The 15,748-nt window shown below is 40.9% G+C and overlaps 1 protein-coding gene across 3 annotated transcripts in view; it reads left to right on the plus strand.

Moving 5' to 3' along the window:
- The window catches only part of SNRK (SNF related kinase), a 64,963-nt gene extending 50,058 nt beyond the window's left edge, over window positions 1–14,905 (plus strand). For all 3 annotated transcript variants that reach the window (XM_004419579.3, XM_014791088.2, XM_014791070.2), the window contains 3 exons: window positions 4,361–4,573; window positions 6,996–7,130; window positions 11,088–14,905. In XM_004419579.3, the coding sequence (XP_004419636.1) occupies window positions 4,361–4,573; window positions 6,996–7,130; window positions 11,088–12,306 (1,567 nt within the window). In that variant the 3' untranslated portion in view covers window positions 12,307–14,905. The remainder of the gene's footprint in view (window positions 1–4,360; window positions 4,574–6,995; window positions 7,131–11,087) is intronic.
- Window positions 14,906–15,748: the final 843 nt, after the last annotated feature.

Raw genomic sequence — 15,748 nt, forward strand, 5'->3', positions numbered from 1 at the left:
TAAGGAGTTTTGCTTTAATAACAAAGTTTTGAGTTTCTCCCATCAGCTGGTAAGAAGGAGATTTGATAGCTTGAGGAATCTTTTCTCCAAGTGGACCCCATCTTAGGCCATGTGGTAGTTGGTTAAGAGCTTAAGTATTGAAACTCTCTGGAGTCAAATATTGGCTTTTCTGTTTACTAATGATGTGAGAATGGTAGAACCTACCTTATAGGGTAATTGCGAAAACGAAATGAATTCGTGTATATAAAGCTCTTAGCTCAGTCCTTGGCACATAGGGAGCATGCAGTATGAATATTGAGAATGATGATGATGACTTTATGCCCTTACTATTATTATTCTTTAACCCAGGAAGCAGGGCTGCTGTCTGTGGGTCTACGTTGTGTGAATGTTAGTTGTTTGTAAATCAAGGAGTATCCCCACAACCCCTACTGAAAAACTAAAACAGACTAACTTATTTTTGTATTGACATATATCGTTCAAACAAATGTATAAAATGTGTGTGTAGTAAAACTAACACCTGTGTACTCATTTTCCAGCTTAAGAAATAGAACAGTTCTAATATCTTAGAAGCCTTCTCTGTGTCTCTCCCTCCCAGAGGGATGTTTAATAATCGTAGGACCATTCAGTTTTTTACTTTTTCCTGTGTCAGTTTTGCTAAGTTGTGTTTTTTAAGGAACTTGTCATTTTATCTAAATTTTCAAATTTATTAGCCTCAAGTATTTATAGTATCCTCTAATTATATTTTTAAAGTCTAGAGATCAGTCAGGATATTGCCCTTCTTCATTTTAGTATGGACAGTTTTTACCTTCTCATTTTTATTTTGATGAGTCTTGCCTGAAGTTTGTTCATTTTATTAGTCTTTTTCAAAGAACTACCTTTGAAAAAGCTACCTTTGTCTTTATTAATTTACTATTGTGTTTCTTGTTTTATATTATTAATACTCTTTTACCTTGTCTGATTATTTCCTTTTACCTACTTAATGGGCTAATTTCTTTTGTTAGTTTTCTTTCTTGTGTTGGATACCCAGCTCACAAATTTTCCTTTTCTAATGTAATAAAGCTTTAAGTTGCCTCCCAGTACCATTTCAGCTGTATCCCACTGGTTTTGATTTATAGTCCTTTTGTTATTATTCAGTTCTGAATATTTTATAGTTTTCATTGGTTTATTTGACTCATGAGTTTTAGAGGGATATTTTAAATTTCCAAATGTATAGTTTTTCTAATTAGTTTTTTGTTAGTGATTGCTAACTTAATTGCATTGTGGTCCAGGTATATAGTCTATATGGTACTAGTTTTTTTTCTAATTGTTAAGGCTTCCTTATGGCCTAGCATGGAGTCAATTTTTGTAAATAATCCTTCTGTTCTGGAAAAGAATATATATTTTTTAATTGTTGGGGTCAAAGTTCTATATAAATCCTTAAGATCAAGCTTGTTAATTATGTTGTTCAAAATTACTTACAACCTTTCTGAGTTTTTTGACTGCTTGCTTTATCACTGAGATATTTTTTCACTACGATAGCAGATTTATTGTTTTATTCTTGGAGGTCTGTCAGTTTTTGCATGTTTTGAGGCAATGTTATTAGGTACAAACAAGTTGAAAACTATTGTATCTTTCTGGTGAATTGAACCTTTATATCACTATTTATCTCTAGTAATGCTTTTTACCTTAAAGTCAATCTGTGTTATAATAGTTTTAGCTAACCACACCAATCTTCCTTTGGTTAGCACTCGTGTGCTATATAGTTTTCCATTCTTTTATCTTAACCTTTTCATCATCTTGGTTTAAATACATCTTTTCTTTTTTTTTTTTATTTTGAGGAAGATTAGCCCTGAGCTAACATCTGTTGCCATCCTCCTCTTTTTTTGCTGAGAAAGATTGGCCCTGGGCTAACATCCATGCCCGTCTTCCTCTCCTTTATATGGGACTCTGCCACAGCATGGTTTGATAAGTGTTGCATAGGTTCGCACTCAGGATCCGAACCTGCAAACCCCGGGCCGCCAAAGCAGAGTGCACGAACTTAAGCTCTCTGCCACTGAGCTGGCCCCTAAATACATCTTTTTTAACAGCTGGAAGCTGAGGGTTTTTTTATCCCATCTGAGCATTTTTGTCTTATTTGGAGAGTTTATTCCATTTATATTTATTGTGTTCACTGATAGATGTAGATGTATTTATGCTATCATTTCATGTGCTTTATATTTGTCCTACTTTTTCATTTTTTTTTTTTTATCCAGTCCTTTTTTGGGATTGGTGGAGGTTTTTCTTTTTCCCCTTATTTGACTTTTCCCCTTAACTAGCTTGGGAATTATAGTCAATTATTTTAGTGATTTCCCTATCTATTTTAACCCACACATACATGTTTGTTTAATTTAATAAAATCTATAGTTAATTATTATCTTTATTCTCTTCCCAAACAACACAAAATCCTTAAAATACTTTACCATTTAATATTTTAGTAATCTTTTTTTAACTCCATAAATTAGACAGTATTATCGTTCTATATAGTAAAAATTGTTTAGAATTATCTAGATGTTTGATAAGAACTTTGTTTATCCTTTTAGTTGGGATCACATTCTTCTGCCAGAATTACATCTTTTAGAATTTCTTTTGATGAGCATCTATTGGTGCTCAGCTTTCTCAGTTTTTATTTGAAAATGTCTTTATGTCACATATGCTCTTGAAAGACAGTTTTATTGAGTGTAGAATTCTAGGTTGACAGTTATTTTCCCTCAGGTCATTGAGATATTGGATATTATTCCACTATCTTCTGACATCTCTTGTTGTTCTTGAGAAGTCAGCTGTCCATCTTGTTGTTCTTACATAGGTGATCTGTCTTCTCTCTCTGGCTGCTTTAAGAGCTTTTATTTATTCTGCTTAGTATATTTTAGGCTTCTGGTTCAGGACTTGTGTTCTTTGATGAATTTGGGAAATTCTCACCATTATCTTTTCAAATACGTTTGAAAAGTTTCTTCCCCATTTTCTCATTCCCTGTTAGGTATTTTCACTCTGTCCTCCTTGTCTTTTCACCTCTTTCATATTTTCTCTCTCTTAGTCCACCAATACAGGGTTATTTCCTTGACTCTATCTTCCAATTCATTAAATCTCTTTATGTCTACTTCTTAAAATTTGTCCATTGATTTTTTTTTTTTTTTTTTACTTACAATTATTATTTTTCACTATTAGAAGCCCTCAAGTCTTTTTAAAGTCTTTTTTAAGTCTTTTGTTCCCTGATGGTATTTTCAAGCTTCTTCTTCATGACTTAAATGTATTTAACACAGTTATATTTTGTGTCTGAAAATTTCAATATTTGAAGTCTTTGCATTCTGATTTTCCTGTCATGTTTTTCAGTTCTTGCTAATGGGACCTTGTTTCCTTTGTCTTTTTTGACTGTAAGGTCATATTCCTTGTAATATCATGTGGGGAGTTCTTTTAACTTACATTGCTACAGAAAGGGTCTGCATTTACTTTTCTCCTGGTTCCCCAGGAGTATACCAGCCTGAAACCGCTTTAAATTAATTTCTTCACTATGTGTACCACACAGATATCATTAATTTGGACCACAAACTTGTGTGAGGACCAGTTTGTAGTTAGAAGTTCTTAGAAGAAGTTCCCTGCCCTACCTCCACAGCCAGTGTTGAGGCAGGAGAGTTTCCTTCTTGACATGTTAGCAGTAGATTTGTTTCTCATTGCTCATTCACCTTCACATTCAGGCTGGGGTCCCAGCTCTTTGCAGGGGCTCTAGTTGTACTCCCCACCTTCAGTAGGCCCTACATGTTCTGTTCTGTTCCATGCACTCAGTGTAGCCTTCAAAACTGAAGCAGAAACAATCAGGCCAAAGGCCAGCTTTGTCGTTCGCCTCCTCAGAGTCCTGCTTTTACTCCATTTTTACCTGCTGAGTATTCCTTATTTATTTATTATTTTGCCAATACAATGCCTTTAAACAAAATATATGTCTAAAAAGATATGGCATTTTGGTTGTTTTCATCAGGAGGGTCATTCATTCTTCCTGAAACAAGCTGGCTCATGTACTCTATGCTGTATGTCATTGCTGATCATTATATCTGGTTCTGATATGCTACTAAGTCACAGTCCATTCAAGGACAGATGTTGATACCTAAAGTTAAGTCTAGATGATAGGAAACTGGTGTGTGTTTGGCTTATTAGTATATCTGGTGGTTTTATTTTTTATTTTATGAATCTGATGGCACTAAATTTTCTTTATTCCCATCTGCCACACCACTACCACTAGTGAACCTAATGAAATTGTATAAGTGTAGGAAACTATTTTGATTAATAAAATGATCCACCATTACTAATCCCTGTCAGCAGTTTGCTTTAACAATCGACTTCCCTTCCTTTCCAGCCTGATTACACGGATGCTACAGAGAGATCCCAAGAGAAGGGCCTCTTTAGAAGAGATTGAAAACCATCCTTGGCTTCAGGGAGTGGACCCTTCACCAGCCACAAAGTATAACATCCCCCTTGTGTCATATAAAAACCTCTCGGAAGAGGAGCACAACAGCATCATTCAGCGCATGGTGCTCGGGGACATAGCGGATCGAGACGCCATTGTAGAGTATGTGAGCCTCATCAGTACAGGGGCCATGGGTTTAGGATTCTTGGAATGGGTTCTCTTCTTAACTTGTCAGGGCCTGTGGACACTGTGTAATGCATAAAGTTCCCAATTGGCAGGGGTTATGTCATTTATCTCTAGAGTTCTTGGCCCAGTGCCTGGCTCATAGGTTTTATTATTTTTTTGTTTTTATTTTTGTACTAGTGAATAAGTAAACCATTGCTGGGTGGTGTCAGGGAGTCCTGTGGCCTTTCTCCCTCCTGACGGGTGCATTGGAATAGCCTGTTTTGTATCCCAGTGTATACCTTGTCCATAGCTGTACCCTCTTCATTCTTGTGTCTTGCTCTGGTCCCCACAGTGAGCAGGGAGAAGGGGACAGCATTGCAAGTCCTCTAAATCAGGGGTTGGCTTGTGGCCAGTCATACATTTTTGTAAGTAAAGTTTTAGTGGACTGCAGCCATGCCCATTTGTTCACATATTGTCCATGGCTGCCTTGGGCTACAGTACCAGAGGAGCTGTGAGAGAGACCACATGGCCCACAAAGCCTCAAGTATTTAGTCTCCTTTAGAGCCCTTCCTGCAGCAACCTGGAACCCACCAGATACACAAGTTGTTAATCAAGTCCTTTAAAACCAGCCAGTTTTAATAACCCGAGAAGTTTGGAATCAAGGATAATATAAAGATGCAATTGCTTTAACAGTGATTCATTTCTATAAGAGTTCCTGTCTGTAAAAATATGAAGCATTTCCACAAATGAAAAGTCTAAAATTATTTAACCTGTTGAATGAAACAGTTGGGTATGATGGAAGGAGGATATACTTGGGGGGCAAAAAAGGGGTTCCTGTTGGGAGGGCCACTCTGGCAAGCTGAGTGGTCTGACCCAGTTACCTGACCTTGGGGAAGAGGAGGCTGTGGGTTGGATTTACAGATCTCTGCAGCAGGTCAGGCTGTCACACGTGACACCCAGAGGGTCAGACCAGAGGGCAGCGTCTGAAGAAAGGACATATCTTTAGGGTGTTTTTAGTACACTGGAAAGAAAGATTTATAAAAATAAACTCAGGTTCATAATTTTGCTTTAAGTACGCATTTCTACAGGTCTCTAAGAGTATTATGAGTTTGCACAGATTGATCCACAGCTACTTAAATGACCTAAACAGACAGAGAAGAGCAGGACACTTGCTATTCCTACTAAGGACGCTCACTTTAGGAATGTGTAGAAAATGATTTTTGAGTGGAGAAGAGGCTGTTCGTATCTTCCTGAATTGGCTTAATGTTCTTAGCTTAAATAAATACATGCAGTTGTGTCCTTTAGGACTATTTAATTCATGCCAGTTCAATTATAAATCCAAAAGGAGGGGCAGTTTAAACGGTTCAGGTGATTCCTGTGCCCATCCACTAGTGAGCATGTGCTGTGCTCCCAGCTAGTCTCGGGTCTTGCCTGCTGCTCACATGACGAGCATCTCCTCATTCTGAGGGTGATTCCTGAGTGCAGAGACACACATTGGGTGGTCCCTGAACACAAGTCAATGGCTTTATCCAGTGCTCACCTGGAGGAACCACTCTAGGACGTTGTTCTGACTCCTGCGTTTCACTTGGGTCTTGCTTTGGAATCTCTCGCCTCAGCCCGTCCTGCCCCCATTAGTTGTGGCCCCACTGTACATCTTGTGAAAAGTGATCCCTATATTGCTTCTTTCACAAGTGTTCATTGTGTATTTTCACTAACTATAGAAAGTTCCTGAAAAGCATAATTACATATGCCTTGTGGATCCTCTGCGCACTCTCATGCCATGTCCCCCGACAGGCCAGCTGCAGGGTAGCAGGCAGGGCCCCAGCCCCTATCCTGCACAGTGCCCAACCAGACTAAGTACTCAGCGTTGCTTTTGAAATGGATGAATGAATACATAGATTTTATTCAAAGAAAGGCTAATGACAGGTTCTCAGTTACATTAGTAGTTCATTAATTCTAAAATGCCAGTAAAAACAGTGTAAAAATAAACTTTTCCTAATTTTTTGATTGATACCAGTGTTTCAATGCATATTCGTAGAACTCACTTCATACTTCTAGTGGAAGCAAGTAAGCCAATTTAATGAAAACAAACACTTTGACACACATTAAATTTTTGGATAATGTGTACATTCTTGGAAGCTTCATTACCTTTTGTTATGCATCTAAAACTGACGTTCAGCTTAGCTACCGTCAGCATTTTGGATTTCTTACTAATTGAACATTTTTATGCAGTTTTTTTTTTGAATTTGAAGAGTGATCTAAATAGCTACTCATTTTTTTTCTTGTTTTTGTATTTTTCTTATTTTAAAGATTCTGGGTCATTGGATTTCATTTGCTTGTACTTAAAAAAAAATCAGTTCTGTTTGTAAAAAACAAACCTGCTGGTGTGGCTTATATTTGCTCTCCCTTATTTCCTCAGAGCCCTGGAAACCAACAGGTATAACCACATCACAGCCACTTACTTCTTGCTTGCTGAAAGGATCCTGAGGGAAAAGCAGGAGAAGGAAATACAGACCAGATCTGCAAGCCCTAGCAATATCAAGGCCCAGTTTAGGTGAGAAAAAAATCTTCACTGATTTTAGTAAGTTAACGTTTTGAAATAGTGAACTTTTTTTTTTTAACGCTTTCTTACTCTGTGGGCCAAGAGTATGAACAGTGATGGCAGCCTCATTAGAGAGGCCATGTGTGGGCTCTCCATGTGCGTGGGGTCTTAGTTCCTCTGTCACCAAGGACACCTTCCTCTTCTGGGCTCAGTGGGGAGAGGGGCTGCGGCTCCTGGCCTAGCCAGGAAAATACGTTTGGAGAAGCAGCCTCAAGCCAGAGTGTCTGTCAGCTATTTTCATTAAACTCTTCCAGATCTGACATGTATAAATGTGTTATTTTCTTTAATTTTTCATTTCAGGAGCAAGGCTGAATTTTCCCTCCATTATTTGAAATAATTTTTTAAAAAATATAGGACATTTCTGTGCCGCGATCTTATCTCAGGATTTTAGAGATTTGACAGATCAGCTAGTTGATTTATTAGCTGCTTGACCTTGGGAGGTCACTTAACCTCTCTTATGACTCAGCTTCCTGATCTGCGAAATGGGAGTAATAATACTGTTTACCTCCTGGGGTTGTGGTGAGGGATAAGTGAATTTATACGTGAAGTACTTTGAACTGGGCTCCTGAGTTTGCTGTCATTGTTATGAATATCGCACCACTATATGGTCTCTGGTAAAGTAGTAAGTGTGCTCGCCCCTCTTCTTTTCTTCTCCTTCCCACCCCCCTCCCCTTTCTCAACTCTCCCTCCCCCTCCTCCATCTTCTCCTCACCCACCTCCCCACTTTTCTTTGTCTTCTGCCATATTACCTTTCCATTTAAAATGAAAGCATGGGAAAGGTTACTTTTTTATGTCATCATTATGAAATTTATTTAGAATTTATCTTTATTCAGATAAAGTAATCAATGGAATTGTAGTGATTTAAAAACAGAAGGATGCTCCTGATTCTGAATAATTCTCTGCTTGTAGATCCAACTAGATACGAATACATGTGTGTGAATATGTAATAATAATTATTTAAAAGAGTAAGAAAACCATCCGATTTTAAATCACTAGCAGTCAGCCTGCCATGTGTGGGTTTGGGTGGATGACAGAGAAAAGAGAAGAAAACATTCCCAGGTGGCCAAAGACTAAAGACTCTAGTGTAACTGGAGAATGAATTTAGTGACTTCATTTATACCCTGGATGTATTCTTCTGTGATGAAAACCAGGCACTCTGTCTGGTGTCTGCTTGGAAGAGGACTGAGCCCTGGGCAGCGAGGGGCCTCTTGAGCATGAGACAAACCAGGAAAGTGACGCTGAGAGGTTCGGGTCGCCTCGTCCTGACCCCAGCCCTCCAGCAGGAAGAGTAGCCTCAGGGCAGAGTCACCGCACCCCAACTGAGTCTGGAGCCACCGCAGCCTTTTGGAGAAGCAAATGTTTAGATTTGAACTGCTTTCTATTCAGTGAAACAGATCAAAACTCAATCTAAAGTTGATTAAATATGTAAATGAGTTAAATTGGCTTTACTTTGTTATAGAAATTACAGAGCCAACAGTGGCTATAAGGAAATATCAGAGCCTTCTGCACAGTTTTCTTTTAACCCTCCCGGGGACTCTGGAGTAGAGGTGCTGTGAGGGCCTCTCCTCCTCCTGCGGCCCACAGCCCATGGCCCACGGGCTGGTGGTGGGTGACTGCTTACTTGCCTTCTCTTTATTGTCACTGTGGCTTTGTTGTCAAAATGGTGGACCTAACTTGGTTCCATTGCTGGGTACGCTTTGGGGTCAGAGTGACCTGGGATGTAGAAACCTGGACCTAGTCAGGAGATGGGTGTTTAAACCAGCATAGAGAGTTGTAGGGGACAGGAGTGGGCAGTCAAGCCAGGGAGAGCCAGCCACAGCGAGTGGATACATTCTTTGGCCCTGTCAGTGTGGGGTGGACACCTGATGTGGTCTGTTAGAAGAGGCCTTGAGAAGTCCTCCAGGGAGCTGACCTCAGCACAGGAAGGGGTTGGTGCCCGCTCCTCTCAGAAACTAAGTGGGAGAACCACTGAGGCCTGACTGCAAAGGTCCCGTCTCTTCAACAGGCCATCATTCAGAGGACTTCAGAGGTCGCAGAGTGAAGCCACTGCCCTGGGGATTAGTAACCATGGACCCCAACCTAGATGTCACTGTCTTTAAGCCTGTATAACCTTGGGCAGGTTACTTACCCTCTCTGTGTTTTGATTTTTTCATCTGTAAAAGGGGATAATAATAGCACCTACCTCATGGGACTGTGGTGGGATTAAATGAATTAATCCCTGTCAGGCTCTCACAGCAGGGTTGGCTCTAGTGAGCACTCAATGATTGTGAACTCTGTCATCAGTGTGACTCATTTCCAATTCTTGTTAGCAGTCTTTCTTCTCTTTCCTTAAGATAAGCCATGATTTTCTCCCTCTGGCTGTAAAGATTACTTATTTAGTCTAGCACAGCATTGGGCTCAGATACATTCTCAATAAATGTGAGCTATTTAACAATTTGCTTTACTCATATAAATAATAAGAGCCGTTGGTTCAGAAGCGGCTGACAGAGTGACCACTGCAGCTGTAGTGTTTACGCATCTTGTTTCTGGGGGTCGTTCTGAGAGGGGTTTTGGCTTTCTTTTAAGTTGAGGGGGGAGGAGAGGAGAGAAGAGCCTCCGTGACATCTGTGCCCCGCCTCATCCTCCAGTGGATTGGCTGCTGCTCTGGTGGGTCAGACACGCTTCCAGCACCTCACCTCCCACCACAGGGCTTCCGCACTGATTGCCCAGGTGAGGTTTTGAGTGGCTGCTCTTTCAGGAACAGAGGAAGGTTATGTGCAGTTCTCCAGGACCACGATGCTCACCAGGGGTTTGTACATTTGTGTTGGTGGAGGACAGATGACTTGTCCAGAGACACTGCTTGCCCTCAGATGCATTGAACACTATACTCAGCTTTTTTTATAAACTACCAAGCAGTGACCAGCAAATGGACCCACTCCATCCTTGAGGGAGAGGATAAAGCTCTGAGTGGAGGGAAAGAGGTCTGTTATAAATCCCTATGAGTTTTTTAAAGCTCTAGATTTAACTGGGTTTTATTTCTAGGATAACATGATTGGTGTGAAATGAAAATGTCATAGCGTGAAAGTGGCTGTTTTAAATGTCTCTGGCATCTCCTGTTGCCCTGGGCAGAGAGGACAGTTGAGAATTCCAAGATGTTTATTCAAAACAGGGTAGAGACTTCATTTTCCAAAGTCTTTTTCTTTGGCTACCAAGCCATGTTCTTGTTAATTAGGTGACTCCAGACTGGGGAATAAAATCAAAGTTTAAATATTAGTGGATTTTGCTCTCTAGTACTCTTGTGTGGGCATTTAAAAATATATTTATATTTAGCTTTTTCAGTGCATTTTTTAATTGGTGAAGAAGAGACGTATGTATGCCAGTATACATTACTTTTCTCTACAGTATTCTCATATTTAAACCCATTAAACTGTTTCCATTTATTTTTGTAAACATCAAACTTTTACTCCATTCTGTAATATCTGGAGGACTGGAAATTTCAGGTGAATTTTATTAGCAATAATATACCTTCAAAGGCTGTGATCTAAGAGCCAAAGGAACAAAACGTGTGTGGTGTTCAAGTTTTGCTCTGGTGATAACACCCTTGTGCATTTTAAAAAGGTTTTTCTTGTGGTATACAACTTTCGTGTAGAAAAGGTGGAGTAGCTCTTTGCCCCCTCTCTTCTGACAGCTGTGATGAAGTTTTCGTTTGGCCAATAAGCCACAGACTGAACCATGTTTCAAAACCACATTTGCCCTTCTGGTGTCCTTGCTGATGTTTACAGGATGTTGAACGGGTTTGCAAGGCTGCTTTTTCTTTTTCTTTTTTTTTTTTTTAACTTTGTGGATTTTGTCCCAGTAAGTATATATAATGTCCTTTAGTAAAGTCTGCATATTATTACATAGCTTTTCTTTTTCCAATCTGTTACATAGGCAGTCATGGCCAACTAAAATTGATGTACCCCAGGACCTTGAGGATGACCTCACGGCCACTCCTTTGTCCCATGCAACTGTCCCTCAGTCTCCAGCTCGGGCTGCCGACAGTGTCCTCAATGGCCACAGGAGCAAAGGCCTGTGTGACTCGGCTAAGAAAGACGACCTCCCTGAGTTGGCTGGACCAGCACTCTCCACGATGCCCCCTGCAAGCTTGAAACCCACAGCCAGTGGGCGGAAGTGTCTGTTCCGGGTGGAAGAAGATGAAGAGGAAGATGAGGAGGACAAGAAACCCATGTCCCTGTCAACACAAGTGGTTTTGCGCCGGAAGCCGTCTGTGACCAACCGCCTGACATCGCGAAAGAGTGCTCCTGTCCTCAACCAGATCTTTGAGGAAGGGGAATCTGATGACGAGTTTGACATGGATGAGAACCTGCCTCCCAAACTGAGCAGGTTAAAGATGAACATTGCTTCCCCGGGCACAGTTCACAAACGCTACCACCGGAGGAAAAGTCAGGGCCGGGGCTCCAGCTGCAGTAGCTCGGAGACCAGTGATGACGACTCTGAAAGCCGACGGCGGCTTGATAAAGATAGCGGGTTCACCTACTCCTGGCATCGCCGGGATAGCAGCGAGGGGCCCCCTGGCAGTGAGGGGGATGGCGGGGGCCAGAGCAAGCCGAGCAATGGCAGCGGAGGGGTGGACAAGGCCAGCCCCAGTGAGAACAATGCCGGCGGGGGCAGCCCTGCCAGTGGCTCTGGCGGCAACCCCACCAACACGTCGGGCACCACACGCCGCTGCGCCGGCCCCGGCAACTCCACGCAGCTGGCCTCGCGCAGTGCCGGGGAGCTCGTGGAGAGCCTCAAACTCATGAGCCTCTGTCTTGGCTCCCAGCTGCATGGGAGCACCAGGTACATTATTGATCCACAGAATGGCTTGTCGTTTTCCAGCGTGAAAGTCCAGGAGAAATCCACGTGGAAAATGTGCATCACCTCCACGGGGAATGCGGGGCAGGCCCCTGCGGTGGGCAGCATAAAGTTTTTCTCTGACCACGTGGCAGACACCACCACTGAATTAGAACGGATAAAGAGCAAGAACCTGAAAAATAATGTGCTACAGCTACCTCTGTGTGAAAAGACCATCTCTGTGAACATCCAGCGGAACCCTAAGGAGGGGCTGCTGTGCGCCTCCAGCCAGGCCAGCTGCTGCCACGTCATTTGACTGCGGGCCCAGCCTGGCCGCTGGCAGCTTCCTGCTCAGAGCAGTGAAGACCGGCTCACTTCACTGTTCCCTTTTCGGTTTTACTATTTTAAAGCGGGCAATTATTTATTACTTTTTCATTTGTTCGCCTGACGATGTGACAATGCATGGTCTTTGTGCATGCTGCTAGACACTTCTTTTCCAGCCGAAAAGTCTATTGTGTAATTTTTACATTTATAATTTTAATGTGGATGATCAGGATTAAATTAAAGTGTATATTTGGAACCTGATATAAATGGAGCACTTAGAAATTTGATGTTCTGCACTTAAACTAGAGAGAGAGAAAAAAATGTTTTTGTTTCCTTGTAAGAACCTAAATTCCTGTCCTGACCTTATGTGAAACGGAAACTCCGTGCTCTGAGGCACACTCTGGTGTCTGAGACGGAACCAAAGCAATAACGTTGCGATGTCGACAGGCCTGGAGCCCGCGAGTGTGCGCCCCACCTTCCGAGGCCTGTGCAGAGCCGAGTACAGCGAGCGTCTGCACTGAGAACCTTAAAACCATGAGCTCAGTGTCCCCACACCTGTGTGTCTTAAGCTATCGTGTGAAAAAAAGTTTGGCCTCTTAAAATTGAACTGAAAAAGATTTTCTTATTTTCTAATAGGTGAGATAAAGTACTTAGATGTATAAGGCAGCTTCCCCTGTAGTGGTCAGTTACAAGCAGACAATCTTAACTGTGTAATGTGATGAAGTGAACTGATGATGTCTTAGCTCTACTTAGAGAGTGTGTGTCTGTCTAACAGACACAGAGATGCTTGGTGTAAACTCCTTCCTGTAGGGCACACCCCAGGTTTCCTTTAAAATCATGTAGACAGAAGAAACTACAGGGCCTAATATGGAAGCACAGGTGCAGAGAGGTTGGCAAAGTCAAAGTCGCATGAATTTAAAAAAAAGAAAAATGGGACTTGATTTTTAGGAGTTTGGTAATTAGGTTGTCTTTTTTGTTATTTCCATTCTTTTACATTCTTTAAGTCAGCTGTGAAAATTGGCTGATCAAAAATTACACCTAAAAGGGTAAAATTTACACATACAGCAAACAAAAATGCACAAAGCCTGCTTTGTTTTTGTTTTGTTTTTGCTGGAAGTGGTTTTCCCTTTGCCTTCCTGCCAAAACAATAATCAAAGAACTCTTGCTTTAAACTATTCCTGTACAAAGACTACTTTTGACCAGATAATCATCTTTTGTGGCATTTTATCTTATAGGAGATAGTATATTGCAGATTGCTAATTTTGGAAGGGGCTGGATGCTACTTTTTCATGCTGTGTCCTAGGGGTCTTAAAAGCAGTGCTTAGCAACATTGGTGATAGGATGTGGCTCCGCCCCAGGGCCTTCCCACGCTCAGCAGTCTCCCGTCATCTGACGGTCACCTAGTCTGTAGAGTGGGCAGAGCACCAAAGGATGGCATTCCATTGGTCACAGTTTCTCCAAGTACACACTGGCTCTGCTACGCTAGGATTCATATATTTTACTCAGAACTCTGAATTTCACAGTATACTTACTAAACTAAGTAAAGATGAAACTTAAAATACTTATTTTACTTTCTAGATCTAGGCTAGATATGTTTTATGCTACAGCTCTAGTTCATTGTGATATTTATAATTGAAAGCTACGAGAATAGATGTGTGGGTGAAGCCATAGAACATATTTGCTTGAAATTCTTGAGCAGGGATCTTATAAAGGGCCAGAAATAAGATGTGTGGTTCACATAGAGAGTGAGCAGAACATCTGTATTAAACGTAGGAGAGAAGTTGATGAAGGGCATTGGCAATAAACTCTTTGTTGCAGCTGTTTTCCAAGTAATGTAAATACTTTTTCTTGTGATTATGTATAGCCTTGGAATGGCACCTTTTAACTAACCCATATGTGTTTGGTTTCCAATGGTTTTTTATATTCAGATGTATATATGGTGCTCACTTTAGGATCAGCAGTGTTGACCATTTATGCTGCATAGCTGTATTATAGCCTTATTAGTTGTGTGTGGTTGGTTGACCCTCTGGGTCTACAAATGTTAGTCTGAGTGGCGTCTTACGTATTTGTTCATAAGTGAATGATTGTGCATGTGTTGTATGTCATAGTATGTCGTCACATAAAAGGGAGGGAGCGAATAACCATTACATTTATATTGGACCAAACTACTTACTTGTTCTAAATGGTTTCTTGTACCCCTTAACCTGTCTTCAGAAGTTGCTTAGAGTTACAGTAGTGTGTAAATTAAATATTGTGGAAAAACAATTAGTCTTGTATTTGTGTGTGTGTATCTATATGTCTGTATATATATATATAAAAATATAAAGTTATGTACTTCTGGCAGTTCTATCTGTATTTAAAGATGTGACAATCTTAACACCGATTTTAGGAATAGCTGTGAGACTAAATCAAAGATATCCCTACCAAGTAAGAATTAATATGTTTTAAGAGGGTACAGAATTATCAGCTGATTTAGTCAGTTGCTTCCATTGCTGGTTGATTTTCCTCATTGTATAAACATTGACAGGTATGTGACAAATGGGAAAAAAATGCAAATAATAAAGTGGCATATTGGTGTTCAGCAATACAAACTGCGTCTCATGTTCTGTTTTTTCTCATGAATGCAGCTTTCTATAGTCCCAAGCCTCTATAGTCCCAGCCTGGCTTAGACCCAACTTGCCACATCCTGCACTGCCAGATGTGACTGAAAAAATACAATCATGACTCTTCTTGCTTTAAACTGATGACCACAAGTCTCAGGTGGGCCTCAGGACTGCCCATTAATTACACTTTATTTCCCCAATTCATCTGCTGTCCTCACTCAGCTGGTCATCATGCTCCCCTAATAACTGAATAAACAGAAGCAATGAGAACTGCCACAAGCTCTCACTTGTACCTTCCTGCCTTGGTGTGTATCCACACGGCCTGCCCTTCCTCCTGATAGTGTGAGTCCAAGGTCAATTCCTTCACTCACACCTTGAGACTTTATAGGTATAAGTGAGGCAGCTGTGAGGACTTGATTGGTCATTCTCTTCCTTCTCTTGTATTATCAATCTTTGCTTTCCTAATAGATCATTCCTAACAGCAAACAAAACAAACATGATTTTATTCCCCTATCTTAAAAAAATGTGTTTGTTGTCCTCTAGCTGTTGCCACATTTCTCTATTCCTCTTGTCCACTCTTGAACCTTCCAATCAGGCTCTTGCTCCTATCACCCCACCAAAACTGCTTTGCTCAAGGAGCGATGACCTCCGTGTGCTAAATCCAGTGGTTAATTTTTAAAAACGGCTTTGAGATGTAATCCACATACCACACAATTCACCAATTTAAATTGTACAATTCAATGGTTTTTAGTATATTCTCAGAGTTGTGCAACCATTACCATAAACACAAAGAGAAATTTTGTACCCCTTAGCACATTCTCCCTTTCCCCT

Source organism: Ceratotherium simum, chromosome 5 (assembly GCF_057802395.1).
Source record: "Ceratotherium simum simum isolate JZ-2026a chromosome 5, ASM5780239v1, whole genome shotgun sequence".
NCBI lineage: Eukaryota > Metazoa > Chordata > Mammalia > Perissodactyla > Rhinocerotidae > Ceratotherium > Ceratotherium simum.